Raw genomic sequence first — 16,262 nt, 5'->3', positions numbered from 1 at the left:
ATTGCCCTGGACAGGAAGGGGGTAAAAGTGTCCGGATTGGAAGTGGTTAAGACATTGTCTATTTCTGTAGATGCTGGGGCAGGTTCTACTCTCACTGGGCACAGTCCAGCCCTTCTAAAGTCTGAAGGACTGTAAACTGGCCTTTTGTTTAGAAAGTTTGGAGACCCCTGTCCTAGAAGATGAATCTAACACAGATTTGCAGAAAAAAAGGAATATTTGCATCCAAGAAGATGAGTCTAACAACACAGGAGCACATAAACTTTACATTTGCTCTATGGGGTTTTTTTGGAACTCCAAACTTAGTAAGTGATGGAAGATCAAAAACTTTTAATATCTTGTTTAGGATTTATAAATGCAGGAGTGTTAAAACAACAATACACAATAAATACTAGATTTTTTTCTTTTTACAATATGTCTTTCAAGGTCACCAGATTTCTTGTAGGTGATCTGTCTTAGAACAGTCATTGAGCACCATTAATAAGAAATTCTTTATGTCTTTGTGTCTTCATGACAAACACCTTAATTGCCCCTTATATAAACAGAGCTATCATTGGGGAGTCAGAAATCCTGGCCATAACCCGTAAAATATTCTAGAGTGGCAGGGAGATGGTAGACATAGTATGATTGTCATGTCCACGGAAATGCATTAATAACTGTTGCAGTACATTCTTTTAGGCTTGTACAAGCAACTGCACTGAGGTACATGGTAAGGTGTTCTGTAGTCTTGTCTTGAAATATAAAAATAAAGCAGCCATCATACACAAGAACGTGTAAGCTGCAATATATTACATTTTTGGCTTTGGGTCTAAAAACTCTTTAAGTGAACTTTCAAGGATGCCAAAAGAAAAAAACAGTGTTCCTATGCACACCAGAGAGAACAATGATATGTCAGCCTGTAACTTTCTCTCTGGCTTCAAAAGCATACTGTCATTTGTGACTTCTTTTTTAAAGTGGTTATTAACTCTTACATAGACCCAGTGAAGTGACTGGCCTCAGGTGATGCACAGATGAAACAAATCCTCCTACATAAGTTGTGCTTGCTTAACTGCAGTCTTCACTTCTCTACAGATATTCAAAGTTCAGAATTTATACAGCTTGTCTGAGGTGTCAGAAGACAGGGATGGGGAGCTGAAAGCTACACACTGTAGAGCCCAGTGAAAAGAGCTCTGAATGCTGATTGGAGGAAAGGGCCCCCCCCCCTTCACACAGCACACAGGAATAGAGCTGAGGCTGTCCATCACAGGCAGGGCCGTGGACAAGGAGGGTGATCGGCATACCTGCATAGAGAGCCATACAGGGAATCAGTTCCAGTAATTGCCCCCTGGTGCACCCATCACCTGTGCACCATACACTTCCCCCGGCCTTGTGTGTCCCCACTCCCACAGAGTGATCAGTACTGTGGTAATTCATAGCTGAAACATAGTAAGCTGTGGTTTTTTTTTTTTGGGGTGAGGGGAGCTCAGGTTGGCTGTATGGAGCTCTGTGGTTTCTAACAGCATCTCTGATCACAGGTTGTGTGCTGCAGCTCCCTCCTCTTTCACATTTATACCTCTTGGTGTCAGAAGTGATTTATGCGGATAGCAGATGAATGAAGCAGCAGACAGAAATGAAATTAGTGCTCCTCATTGAGACAAGTACACACTGTAGATGATGCTTTGTTCATATTTCATGTCTGTGGTTTACAACCACTTTGATAATGCCAGTTACCTGACTGCCAAATTCTGATCTGCATGTTTCTACTTGGTCAATGTCTTAAAAAGTATTGACCCAATTAGAACAGCATGAGAGCCAGGTCACTAGCTCATTTTCTTCACTGTTTAGTATTTGAATTATTTTATGTTCTTCTTTGTAATGAATTTGTATATACTGTGTATTTCTCTATGAATAAAACACATTTGACAGCTAAAGGTACTCATACAAAAAGCAAATACATTTTGTCATGGGGGTCATATGGTGTTTTTTTAAGCAAATGTTAATTTTATCCTTCTCTGTTTATTGAAAATGTCTTTTGTATTTCAGCTTGCAATGCCATCATTTCCTGTTGTGGTGAAGATTGGACATGCTCATTCCGGAATGGGAAAGGTATATTGTAATCACCATTAGTATTCTTCTACTGTAACATTGAAATATAAAGATTTGAAAAGCCATCAAGACTGTCCATGGCTTGTATTATTTATTGAAATGTTATTAATAATACATCTTATCTAATAGATATTTCAGGCTGAGTATACACAAGAGCTGGATGTAACCAACATCAATTACCAATGCTGAGTCTGCCATACTTCCAAATTTGATGCTAGCATGGGATCCGTGGATCCTAAAAAGTTGAACAGGGAATGGGGATTATAATGCCTACCGATGCGACGATCTACATTGATTTCTGCAATTTAATGCAGTACAAATACTTTATTAAGTGCTTGTCTTGCATTACCCATGCAGCCTAATGCAAAGATTCTATATCAAGATTCTTGGGATATTTTGAACTTATCAAGAAGGCAATAGAAGGCTTATCAGGAAGACATTAACAATTGTCACCAGAACAGTAAGTGAAGAGAAGCCCCATTCCTGACAAATGTCGCTATAACAGCCGATGAGGAGAAATCTCCCTATGGGATCACCTATCTCAATGACAACTGTCAGAGCTTGCAGGAGACTGGGGAGACTTCCTCTACTTTCTTTTCCATATCCCTTTGAAAATTGAAAACAAACATCCACAAAAAGGGACATACTGGCCCAGGGGTTGTTAATTTTTTGCAGTCCAATATGCATTGGATGGACCTTAATTTTCTGTGCTTTGATCTCTTCATGTACCACTCTATTGAACTGTGAAATCCCTCAGCATTCATTCAAGTAATTTTAAAGCATCTGAGTACATAGAGTTTCTGATATTTTTGGTTAGGGGAACTTTAATCGCCATATTTTATTTGCTACAGAGATTTAATTTCCTTATTCTTTTATTGAGTATGTATAGTTTATTGTACAAAATGATCTGTATGTTGCTTGAAGCTGAACCTGTAAGCTTTGGAGGATAACCTGCATATGGCTACAGTGACCATTATTTCCTCTATCTGCTTGTGCATAAACTACTTTGTGAAAAAGTACACTCACTGGCCCCTTTATTAGGTACACCTTGCTAGTACCGGGTTGGACCCCCTTTTGCTTTCAGAACTGCCTCAATTCTTCATGGCATAAATTCAACAAGGTGTTGGGACACATTCCTCAGAGGTTTTGGTCAATATTGATATGTTACTGTTGCCTTTCTATCATCTCGAACCAGTCTGCCCATTCTCCTCTGACCTCTGAAACAAGTCAGCAAGTCCACACAACTGGATATTTTCTTTTTTTTTCTACCATTGTCTGTAAACCCTAGAGATGGTTGTGCGTAAAAATCTCAGTAGATCAGCAGTTATTGAAATATTCAAACCAGCCTGTCTGGCACCAACAACAATGCAATGTTCAAAGTCACTTAAATCTCCTTTCTTCCGCATTCTGATGCTTGGTTTGAAGTTTAGCAAGTTGTCTTCACCACATCTTAACGCTTAAATGCATTGAGTTGCTGCCACGTGATTGTCTGATTAGCAATTTGTGTTACCAAGCATTTGAACAGATGTACCTAATAAAGATTGATCCATCCACATAAGTCAACGCAGAGCACACATGACAGGAAGCAATTATAAATGGCAGATAGGAAGGCCGTTGCAGCAGCAAGAGAGAAGTTGGAGTAGCAGTGTGTGGCTAGAAAGAGCATATTGTTCATACGTGTACCGTGTCACACACTTACTGACACCATTCCAAGTAATTCACAAACTTTTTTGTCTCTCTAAGGCTCTTCCTCGATCCTTTCAATGTTAAGCCATGTAGTTGGCGTAATAGTAGACTAAAAGTTCTTGCATTCCCTGATGCCTCTGCTGTGTAAGAGGTGGCCCCGTATTCCAGGAGTAATGTTGTAGTGACTCTATATTCCTCATTGATCAGGTCTGAGGACACCGCTAGTTCCAGGCATGATGACATCATAATGTTGCTGCCGAAATTCTCTAAGCAGTCATTGCCAGAACAGAAGTCCTCATTAGAAGATATCTGCCTTATTCTTCATCTAGTGACATCTCTGCCTGATAACTTTCTGCCATTTTGACAATGGTCACCAGTACAGAAGGTGGATCTCCGCCGTAGGGACCCAGATAGCAATAAAAACCAAACAGAGTTTCTGGCCCTTCCCTATTCTATCTAAAACTAAAAATCTCAGTCACTGTTCTTTTATCTTTCTTGGGTTAAAAGAGATGATCTTTTTGCTGTGCAAATTTTCCATTTATTAAATGAGCACGAAATGTAAGTTTGGAAGGAATATAGAGGAATGCTGTTCAAGAAGGGTCATCACCCAAAAAAATGTACACTATATTGCCAAAAGTATTGGGACGCCTGCCTTTAAATGCACATGAACTATAATGGCATCCCAGTCTTAGTTCGTAAGGTTCAATATTGAGTTGGCCTATCCTTTGCAGCTGTAACAGCTTCAATTCTTCTGGGAAGGCTGTCCACAAGGTTTAGGAGTGTGTCTATGGGAAAGTTTGACCATTTTTCCAGAAGCGCCTTTGTGAAGTCAGGCACTGATGAGAAGGCCTGGCTCGCAGCCTCCACTCTAATTCATCTCAAAGGTGTTCTGTTGGGTTGAGGTCAGGAGTCAAGTTCCTCCACCCCAAAACTTGCTCATCCATGTTTTTATGGACCTTGCTTTGAGCACTGGTGCGCAGTCATGTTAAAACCGGAAGGGGCCATCCCCAAACTGTTCCCAAAAAGTTGGGAGCATGAAATTGTCCAAAATGTCTTGGTATGCTGTTGCCTTAAGAGTTCCCTCTTAAGGCAACAGCATACCAAGACATTTTGGACAATTTTACTGGAAGGCCAAGTCCAACCCCTGAAAAACAACCCCACACCATAATCCCCCCTCCACCAAACTTTACATTTGGCACAATGGAGTCAGGCAAGTACCGTTCTCCTGGCAACCACCAAACCCAGACATGTCCATCGGATTGCCAGATAGAGATGTGTGATTCATCACTCCAGAGAACATGCCTCCACTGTTCTAGAGTCCAGTGGTGGGTGCTTTACACCAGTCAGTTTCTCAGCCTTGGAAACCCATTCCAATCTGAAGGCTACACGAAGTTTGGAGATCTTTAACTATTGACTCTGCAGACAGTTGGCGACTTCTGCACACTGCATGCGCTGACCCTGCTCTGTCATTTTACTAGGCCTACCACTTGGTGGCTGAGTTGCTGTTGTTCCCAGTTGCTTCCGCTTTGTTATAATACCGCTAACAGTTGACCGTGGAATATTTAGTAGCAAGGAAATTTCATGGATGGACTTATTGCACGGTACCACAATTGAATTCACTGAGCTCCTGAGAGGGACCCATTCTTTCACAAATGTTTGTAGAAGCAGTCTGCATGTCTAGGTGTTTGATTGTATACATCTGTGGCCATGGAGGTGATTAGAACACCTGAAGCCAATCATTTGGAGGGGTTTCCTAATACCTTTGGCAATATAGTGTATATACAGTTGCCACAGCAAACACATTGTAGTATTGTGAGATTGATTGCAAACGGTATATATGCTGCAGTGAATTTTACACCAGTTCAGTATTACTCTTAAACACGGCGGCGCTACAATGGAATTACCAGCCAGTCCGGAAGGCAACATACAAACTGTGTGCTTTTTTAGCAAAGTAGGGTTTACAGCTGGGACTATGTTTATATTATTTAAAAAGAGGGTCACTGTAGCATTTGTTAGTAACAGAATTATAAAAGTTAAATAATGTCCCTGACATACAAATGCAAGGAAGATATGCAAGGTGCATTGAGGTATACCATATGTATACTTTTCATTTATGTGTGTTTTAACAGGTGAAAATAGAAAACCACTATGACTTCCAGGATATCGCCAGCGTTGTGGCCTTGACACAGACCTATGCCACCACCGAACCCTTCGTAGATTCCAAATATGATATCAGGATTCAGAAAATAGGAAATAACTACAAAGCATACATGTAAGTCAGCAAGGCAACTGGTCATTATACATTATCATTTTTTTAAAATTACAATCCACTAGATATTTTCCTGCTTTAGGTACAGTTAAATCTAATACACTTTGGTTTATAGAAAGACATACTGTGATTAACAATATAATTGTTGTGTGGATGGACATGCAGCTGTCTTCTTATTCAGTGATCACACTATACCCAATGGGGGGAATTCACTAAGAGTTGTACAAACACAATGCTTGCATAACTCTTCTTAAATTAGAATATGGGTCATTTGCTGCTCATAATTAAAATAAAAGGGGCACAAGCACAAGCAGATCTTCACCCTCCCCCCACGTTTTTAACCCCTACTTACCAGGTTGCAAAAAAAGGCGATATTTGTGTAGCGGAGTGGAGGAGGGGTGGAAAGGAGGAAGGTTTGTTTTGAGGGTAAACATCTGATTTAATTAGGAGTGGTCAGTTCTTTGTCCTGTGGCTGTGACAGGGAAAGCAAACAGCAGGAAAAGCAAACCTGGAGCTCCATGCTCCAATCTGTTTGCCCAACCCCAGCCCCCTGCTCTGCTCAGAGTGGAGGGAGGAGGACATTAAACCTGTGCAGTCTCTGCCCATGTAGTGTGATCACTATGCAGGATGTGAGCTGTCCGCTAAAAGCTCACATCCCATTCAACAAAGTCACACCTGGTGGGAATTTACGGCAGGTTCGTATTTGGAAAACTGCCATATTCCCTTTGTTAATCGGATGCAGACCTGCGCTAGTTCCTATTTCTCTGTTAACACAGGTGGTATAGATAGACCTGAAACAGGTCTATCTGCTATATTAATGTGCCACATATCACTTCCTGCACCATTATAATGGCACAAGACGCTTAGTTAATTCCTCAGAATGAATGTAATCCTCTTGGTAAGCCCTAGTCAGCCTTATATGGCATAGCAGAAGTAGAGTACAATAAATCATGATGTGTAGAGATTCGCACCGCACGGCATTGCAGTAATGCATACTACACAACACACTTTATGGTGCGCGTTACTGTGGTCAATTCGGTTGGAAAAGCCCCAATACAATAATAATTGCTCCCGTATTATACTTTTTCTGCCAATGGTACCACAACCGACATCATGCATCACGGTACACCACAACGCCCTGTAGCACAGGTGCTTTATGTATGTGCATTCAGGTTCCATTCTTTATGAATGGCAATGCGCATAAACCTTGCATTGCAGTGTTTCTGCATCATACCTCAGTGCACTAGATGAAAATGGACAATAATGGAGCTTTTACAACAGCTGTTTTTTCTGATTATCTATCTATCTATCTATCTATCTATCTATCTATCTATCTATCTCTTTAAATTAATATATTTCTTTCTGTTGTGTTTTATCAGGAGAACCTCAATATCAGGTAACTGGAAGACAAACACTGGGTCTGCCATGCTAGAACAGGTGGCAATGTCAGACAGGTGCGTAATGACTAAAAGAATTTTGATTAATACTAATATTGATTATATTGTTCATGCTAAATATCATTAGAGTTAAAGTGCTACTAAACCCACAACACTAAAATCAGTTTGCATATTCAGTTAAGCATGCTAGTTATACTCACTTCGAAACCTAAGGGGTTAATTCTGCATTGTGTAAAAAAGTTGATCCTGTCTTCTATGTTCCTCCCCGTCTTTTACTGTCCCCAATCCATCTGCCATAGTACACAAAAGCAGTGGCAAGTCTGCACATGCTCTGTTTGGTGTGCATTGCTAGAGAGTTTTTTTTTGGGAGGGCGCATGTAATAAGCACAGGGCCAATCAGTGCTGTCCAGACAGACATTCAGGGGTAATGCAGCCTGATAGGACAATCAGAGGAGAATGAAAACTCCTCCTACAAGATTAACCAGTGCTCAGCCTGGGCATAAGTCACAAGTCACAAGACTGCTATATACTGCTGATGAGAAAAAGGTATTTAGCAGTTTATATTTACTAAAATAACTGCATTTCTATGTTGTATGCTGCAGAAGACCGGATATAGTGAATGCCAGTTCATGGGTTTAGTAACCCTTTAAGAATTATACTTTATTCCCCATAAAAAGAAAACAAACATGGGAGCAGGAATTAAAGATATGGACTACATAAGGATCTCAATTTTTTTTTTATAATACTATGCTCTTTTAAAGTGTGTGTTACAGTCTGGCTGACTTTAAACTGTTAGCACATTACTATGTAACATGAAAAGAAGCTCAATAAAAGTAATCCATCTCAGCCAAATAAACATTGGCAAGGTGGAGCTGCTGTTGGCTTCTTTTGACATATTTGGTGGTCATGTAAAGAAATTTAGCCATATTAGAACTCAATATTTTAACTGTTGAAAAGGTTTTAAGAGATCCTTGCCCAAGACCTCATTTGTGGGGGTTTTCGGACTCCATGGTGGTGCTTATTCTGAGGAGGGAAACACATGTAATTACTATAATTATGATGATATCAAAATTCCTAATAACACATAAGTAGAAAATGACAACATCACTAGATTTGTCAGAATGGCAAAACAGATATGTAAATTAAAAGGGAAGATCTGGTGCATCAAGGAAAAAGGTCTGAGAGAAAAATGCATTTTTGTAGCTGAAGTTACTAGATTCTACAGATCAATCCCCCATCTCTTCACTTCTATAGCAAGAGGTTGGTATTCTGTATTCCAGCAAGGAAGAACTCAGACAGGGCTTGTCAGTCCATAAAAAGAAGTAAGGAGCTCACTGGATTTCTGTCAGATCAGCAGGTATTTTTGGGTACTTGTGCAGTGTTTTTTTTCTGTATACATTGCATGTATCTGTTTTTTTAATTCTTATTTTCCCCAGTGTAGCAGAGTGTCTCAAAGGGAGCCTGGAAAAGTCCTGTTCAGGGTTTACACATGTCTCATACACTTTCAGAGACCTCTGACATGATGTCCAGTTCTGGTTTTGCAACTCTACCTTTTAGCAATTTAAGCACTTAAGCTCTGGAAGGCTTTACCACCTTCATTACCAGGCCGTTTTTTGCTATTTGGCACAGTGTTACTTTAACTGGTAATCGCGCAGTCATGCAACACTGTACCCAAACTAAATTTATATCATAAACGAAAAAAAGACTGAAAATGTTGAAAAAAAATACTTTTTGCTATACAATATGTTCAAAAACATTTTTTAAAAATCATATTTCTTAATAAATTTAGGCCAAAATGTATTCTGCTACGTCTTTGGTAACAAAATATCCCAATAAGTGTATGTTAATTGGTATGATAGTTATAGCTTCTAGAAACAATGGTATGCATACTGGAATTTCAATTTATTTTTTGTTTTTATACTAGTAATGGTGGTGTTCAGTGACTTATATTGGGATTGTGCGGTGGGCAATCTAACACACCAGTGACACTAATAGTGATCAGTGCTAATATTATACACTGTCACTGTACTAATGGTTTGGAAGGAGTTAACATCTAGGGGCAATCAAAAAGGTTAACAGTGTGCCTAACAAGTGTAAAATGTGCTGTTTTACTAAGCAATGCTACTGTTTTTACTCCCTGGTATCTGGAAATGAAAATGTCCTTACCCCAGGGAGCTTTGTACCTGCTACCTATCCCCAACACCAAATACAGGTGAAACTCGAAAAATTAGAATATAGTGCAAAAGTTCATTTATTTCAGTAATGCAACTTAAAAGGTAAAACTAACATATGAGATAGACTCATTACAAGACCAGGATGCTTCAATAGCGGCCTTCAGCTCTTCTGCATTGTTTGGTCTCATGTCTCTCATCTTTCTCTTGGCAATGCCCCATAGATTCTCTATGGGGTTCAGGTCAGGCGAGTTTGCTGGCCAATCAAGCACAGTAATCCCACGGTCATTGAACCAGGTTTTGGTGCTTCTGGCAGTGTGGGCAAGTGCCAAGTCCTGCTGGAAAAGGAAGTCAGCATCCCCATAAAGCTTGTCTGTGGAAGGAAGCATGAAGTGCTCCAAAATCTCCTGGTAGACGGCTGCGTTGACTCTGGACTTAATGAAGCACAGTGGACCAACACCAGCAGATGACATGGCTCCCCAAATCAACACAGACTGTGGAAACTTCACACTAGACTTCAGGCATCTTGCAGTGTGTACCTCTCCATTCTTCCTCCATACGCTGGGTCCTTGGTTTCCAAATGAGATGCAAACGTTGCTCTCATCAGAAAAGAGGACTTTGGACCACTGAGCAACAGACCAGGTCTGTTTTTCTTTAGCTCAAGTAAGACGCTTCTGACGTAGTTTGTTGTTTAGGAGCGGCTTGACAAGAGAAATATGACATTTGAATGCCATGTCCAGGATCCGTCTGTGTGTGGTGGCTCTTGAAGCACTGACTCCAGCCTCAGTCCACTCCTTGTGAAAGTCCCCAACACTTTTGAATGGCCTTTTCCTGACAATCCTCTCCAGGCTGTGGTCATCCCTGCTGCTTGTGCACCTTTCTCTTCCACACTTTTCCCTTCCACATAACTTTCTATTAATGTGCTTTGATGCAGCACTTTGGGAACATCCAACTTCTTTTGCAATTACCTTTTGAGGCTTTCCCTCCTTATGGAGGGTGTCAATGATGGTTTTCTGCACAACTGTCAGGTCAGCAGTCTTTCAAATAATTATGATTCCTACTGAACCAGACTGAGAGACCATTTAAAGGCTGAGGAACCCTTTGCAGGTGTTATGGCTTAATTAGCCAATTAGAGTGGGACACTTTGAGCCTAGAATATTGCACCTTTTCACAATATTCTAATTTTCTGAGATTGTGGATTTGGGGTTTTCATGAGCTGTAAGCCATAATCATCATAATTATGACAAATCACGGCATGAACTATCTTGCTTTGCATGTAATGAGTCTATCTCATATTAGTTTCACCTTTTAAGTTGCATTACTGAAATAAATGAACTTTTGCATGATATTCTAATTTTTTGAGTTTCACCTGTATATACTTTAAAGGGGTTACAAAGTAATTTTTTTTTTACCTTAATGCATTCCCTGCATTAAAGTAAAAAACACCCCACTAACTGCCCCTCCCCAAACCTCTAATCGCTAAACACTTACCTGCACCCTCTCAGATCCACTGCTGTCCCAACTGCAGCGCCGCTATCCTCTCTTCTTGGTCTCACAGGAGACACTAAGGGCAGCTGGATCCATAGGCTGCTGTTGTCAATCTCCTTTGAGGAGGGAGCGGGGGGGCGTGGTTTACCAACACTGTGTTTGTCAATGCACACAGACCGGCTTAAGAATGCACTTTCACAGATGCCCCCATAGCACATGCCTGATAAGGGGGCACCCAGAACAGGGACTAGCAGACAGTGCCGTTGGGGGACTTCTAGAAGAGGAGGAAAGGGACCACTCTGTGCAATATCAGATCCGGTAAGCCTTTAATATCACTTTAAAGTCACCTGTACTGATGGTCAACCTCATAACACAAATGAATTTGAGACTTTGTTGGGTGGCTGGATGTGCTCATCTTCCCAAACCTGCCAGGAGCTCTGAACCCCAGGATGCTCAAGTAACTTCTGCATGGAGAGCTAGCCTGCCCTTCCCCACAGTGTCTTATTGGCCACTCATCATATCACCCATCGTAACCCAGTAAGGGCCCACAGGTAGAAGTGGTGGAACCTCTCTCACTTTTTTTTTTGCAGAATATGAGACTTCAAATTCTGAAAACTTTTTAGGATGGGGGCTTTTTTACTACTGATGGCACTTTGTCAAATTGACTGCAAATACTCTATTTTAAACTCCACAGACAGTAAAAATCTTCCCTTGCAGTGGAGCACTGCAAGGGGTAAATGCTCATTAAGGTCTGGGGGCAGGAAAATCAGTTGTACTTACCTGGTCTCTGCTCCCCCAGGAGGCGGAGCTCCCCTGCAGTCCAGCAGTGAAATGTTCCTTGGCATCCTCACTTCTAATGCAGGGCTATGGTCTTGCAGCAGTCTTGATGATGTTAGAGGACCTGCAGCCACTGGAATGTAGGGGAGAAGAAGCTATGGGGTTTGGTCTTCCAACATGAAGGAAGCCTGTGGGAGCAGAGGATTGGGTAAGTGAGTTTTTTATGGTCCCTTAGGCCTTAGTGAGCATTTAACCCTTGCAGGGGGGACCCACCACAAGGGAGAATTTCTACTTACTCCAGGGTTCAGCTTTAAGGGCATTTGGATTTTAATTGTGAGATGTACCAGTATCTGACCTGACCTGCTAATTCCTGATGTTTTTTTTTTTTTTTTTGGTGCTCCTACTAATATTTTTTTATTTTCTTCTAGGTACAAGCTATGGGTTGACACATGTGCAGAAATCTTTGGAGGTCTGGATATTTGTGCTGTAAAGGTGGTACATGGGAAGGATGGAAAGGATTATATTATAGAGGTAAGAAAACATATTAGAGCTGTATGTATTATTTAGATGGGAGAAAGCAGGGCTGTATCCATAATGGCACTTGTGGGCCAGTGTCTAGGTCAAGAGGGAGGAAATGGCAGCGGCAAGTCTCAAAATGCTGCTATTGCTCTGAGGAAGGGAGTTCAACTCCCGAAATGTGTTAGCACTTTATCCGAGGACGCATGCTGTCCACGATTGGCACCTTTGACTTCTTGTCTCTGTTTTTATGACCTTTATGGCTTGTGAGTATGTTTTTGCATATTTGTAATACATTTTAGTTTTTTGCGTTATTGCATGAGGAGAGTGCGCCCAGTTTTGTTTTTCTGCTAGTATCAAGATTCCCCAATCTATCAAGGGCAGCACCTCAGCAAGTGCGCAATTCAATTTGAGTGCAGCAAGAGAGATTTGAGTGCTGGTTTCTGGTTACTGTCAAAATGCTGGTATATTGGGAGTTGTCAGAGTTTAAAAAAGGAGGCTCTTTATAGTTCAGAAAGAGCATATACTGTATACAGACCTGATATTGCATCCAAGATTACATTCTAGCAGCATTGCACCTTGCACAATGCCATTCCACCCACAGCACTGCATTGCCCTGTATTGCTGTATCAATCAAGAGACACAAAAATGAGTTTGCTAAGTCTCTGATGGTTCCCTCTAGAGGCTAGTCTAGATTTATTTATGGCCATAGCTCTGAGGAAGGAGATAGAGGCCCCGAAACGCGTCACCTGCTTCATGTCATCCTGTCTCCAGGCGGACTCTTCAGCATGCTTTATGCACATACATGCTTTGAGCTCACTAGTTTTATGAGTATATTGTATGCTGTTTTTAAATTTTGAAATAAATGTAATGGATAATGTGCTAGGCGTTTGCTCCCTCTTTTGTTTGTTTTTATGTATTCCACTTGTTATTATGTCTGTGATCAAGGCAATGAACCAGGTTGTAACTGGTGTAACAAAATGTAATCGGGTTTGTACCATACCATCTATGATGTAATGTCAACTTTAGTTCACATTAGTAGATGTATTTGCGACTCGTCTTAAAAATTCTCACACATTATGTCAAATTTACCACTAAAACCTTGAAAAATGCATACTCAGGATACAGCATAGCTACCAATGGCTTTTGTTTTTATCTGGGCATATCTGAAGATTACCAGGCCATCCTGTTTTTTTAACCACCTTCCGCCCGTCCTATAGTACATTGACAGGCGCAAGGTGGTTCTCTCGTTCTGATACGACGTCACATGACGTCCTACCATTCTCACTGCGCATGCATGGCTCAGGGAGCGCGCAGCGCGGCGATCGCTGGTCCGCTGTGTCCGAGGGAAAGAGCCGAAGATGTCAGCTCGGTCATATGATCAGCTGTGTCCAATCACAGCTGATCACATGTAAACACGAAAATGCCGGTTATCGGCATTTCTCTCCTCTCGAGCTAGAGCCCTCGGTGAGTCAAAGCCCCGTATATAGGTTGGGAGGAGTCTTAATGCGGCCGGGGCATGGGAGCCAACCACCCCACATCTACACAGATATAGCCAGTAGATGGAGACCCTGGACAGGGTTGAAGAGAGACAGACCTGCACCCAGGAGAGCTGGCTATAGACTTAATGACCCTTATGGAGATGGGGGCTAGGGCGGGTTGCAAAAGGCCTTTTAGGCCAGGCCAAGAGTTCCCTGAGAGAGGCTATTTCCCTGGGGGATCCTGGGAGAGGTGTACCTATAGAGGAGCTGATTGCAGAGATCCTATCACACTGAATACTAACGACCTTGGGTGGAGAGAGACTGTTGATGATGGCTTACTGTAATGGCTGCACAATGCTTTCACATGTGACTACTGCAGACCGTGCATTAAATGCGATCAGTGTGATATGACTGTGCTGTTTCCCAAGTACCACCAGTAAATTGCAGCACCTCTATCTATATGTGGACATTCCTTCCTTTGGAGATATAAGGCCTTGTGCACACTGGTTTATTGTAAAGGGCTTTTTCTTCTAACAGGAGAAAATCAGCATTAAAAACTCACCTAAGCTGTGTTTTTTTCAAACCAGTTTAGCAGTGCTTGGTGTTTGGGCATTTATTTATTTAATTGGCCAGAATTTTTATTTATTCTGCCTATTGAAATAAATAAATGTTGAAGTGCTCAACATGCCTAGCATTTAGGCACATTTAGCAGCGTTTAGCAGCGTTTAGCAGCATTAAGCGTTTTTTTCTACCAAAACTTTGCTGCTCCTGGATGCAGAGGCAGTGCCTCCAAACTCTATTGCCACTAAACACTGCTAAAAGATTATGTGCGCATGGACACATAGACCAACATGCAAGAGAGTTTAGAGGCAGGGAAAAAAAATGCCAGAGTCTCTAAGAAGCAGCTTTAAAAACTTCCAGTGTGCATGAGGTCTAAATGTTAACAGACGGGAATGTTTGGAAGAGGTTCTCTGGCATGGAGTGGGGCACAAGATGGCGGAGGTTTACAGCCTCAGCAGGAGGGTCACTGTTCTAAAAGAAGAGTGGGGCAGGGACTTGTGCTTGTACTTTGCAAGCCCCTCTTACATACACAAGCAAGCAGGCCAAGTATTTCCAGTCCAATGCACTATTCTCACAGTTTTTTTACATAACTGAAGAGATAGAATTGCAGGAGGCTGTTGTCCTGTCTTCAAGCACAAAACAATATGCTGAAATCTAGCCGCAGTGGAATATATAAAATAATTCTGCATTGATTGCCCATTCTGACTTTTGCACAGTTGCAGTGTTTCCTGGATATCCTAGCAGATTTCAGTTGTTAACGCAACAGTCTCTCGGCGTCTGTGATAAATCCTCAAAATGATATACGTTCTCCCAAAATATAATCCACTTCATGGAAACATTTCTTTTAATCCGTGTAAACCTCAAAAAAAGAAAACTCAGTATAGTGCATTATCCCACATAAATACAAAAATATCATATAATCACCCTGTGTTATTAACTTGTCACCCCACTTAGTGTCCACATCTAAATGGCTGTTATAAACACCCTTACCCTATCAAAACTTGTATATAGCTTCCAATCTCCTATTAATTCAAAACTGTGAATTAATAGGAGATTGGAGCTATATACAAGTTTTGGTAGGGTAAGGGCGTTTATAACAGCCATTTAGACGTGGACACTAAGTGGGGTGACATGTTAGTAACAGAGGGTGATTATATGATATTTTTGTATTTATGTGGGATAATGCACTATATTGACTTTTCTTTTTTTGAGGTTTACACGGATTAAAAGAAATGTTCCCATGAAGGTGGAATATATTTTGGGAGAACGTATATCATTTTGAGGATTTATCACAGACGCCGAGAGACTGTTGTGTTGACATTTTGAACTTTCGGGGGGAGAAAATGGAACTTTTTGCATCTAGGGGATATAGCATTATTTAGAGTGATTGGTTATTTTGGATTAACCGCAGTTTTTGGAGATTTCAGTTGCTGCCTTCCTTTTTCATTTCTTAAATGACTAATAGCAGAATTTGAACTTAACTTATATTCATAAAATGCAACTATTTTGTTTGAGATAGAGTTGTCCTTTAAAAAGGACAACACCATACAATATTTCAGCCTGGCTTGATGGACTCAAGGATTAGCAGAGCGATGGGCAGAAAAGAGGATGGTTGCCAGGCAGTGTCTGGAAGCATTTCAAGCATGCCGAATGGTAAAATAGCAGAAGCAAATTTTGGTGAAACATTGAAGCCTGATGCACACCGGGCATAAAAAATGCTGCTTATATAGACGTTTGGCGCTTTTTTTTATCTCAGCCTGTAGATGCAACTCTGTTAGCCTATGTGGACATATGCATTTGGGCATTTTCAGGCATATTTCAAGAGGAGCATTTA

At 41.1% G+C, this 16,262-nt stretch overlaps 1 protein-coding gene across 3 annotated transcripts in view; it reads left to right on the top strand.

The window, feature by feature from the left end:
- The window catches only part of SYN2 (synapsin II), a 409,545-nt gene that overhangs the window by 321,578 nt on the left and 71,705 nt on the right, over positions 1-16,262 (top strand). For all 3 annotated transcript variants that reach the window (XM_089678700.1, XM_089678702.1, XM_089678701.1), the window contains exons 6-9: positions 2,020-2,082; positions 5,898-6,040; positions 7,417-7,491; positions 12,299-12,401. In XM_089678700.1, the coding sequence (XP_089534826.1) occupies positions 2,020-2,082; positions 5,898-6,040; positions 7,417-7,491; positions 12,299-12,401 (384 nt within the window). The remainder of the gene's footprint in view (positions 1-2,019; positions 2,083-5,897; positions 6,041-7,416; positions 7,492-12,298; positions 12,402-16,262) is intronic.

This window comes from Staurois parvus, unplaced genomic scaffold (assembly GCF_062004578.1).
Source record: "Staurois parvus isolate SC_StPar_1 unplaced genomic scaffold, SC_StPar_1.0 ptg000209l, whole genome shotgun sequence".
NCBI classification, from domain to species: domain Eukaryota; kingdom Metazoa; phylum Chordata; class Amphibia; order Anura; family Ranidae; genus Staurois; species Staurois parvus.
Note: the sequence above shows the minus strand (reverse complement) of the source record. Positions and strands in the feature narration are given on the sequence as shown.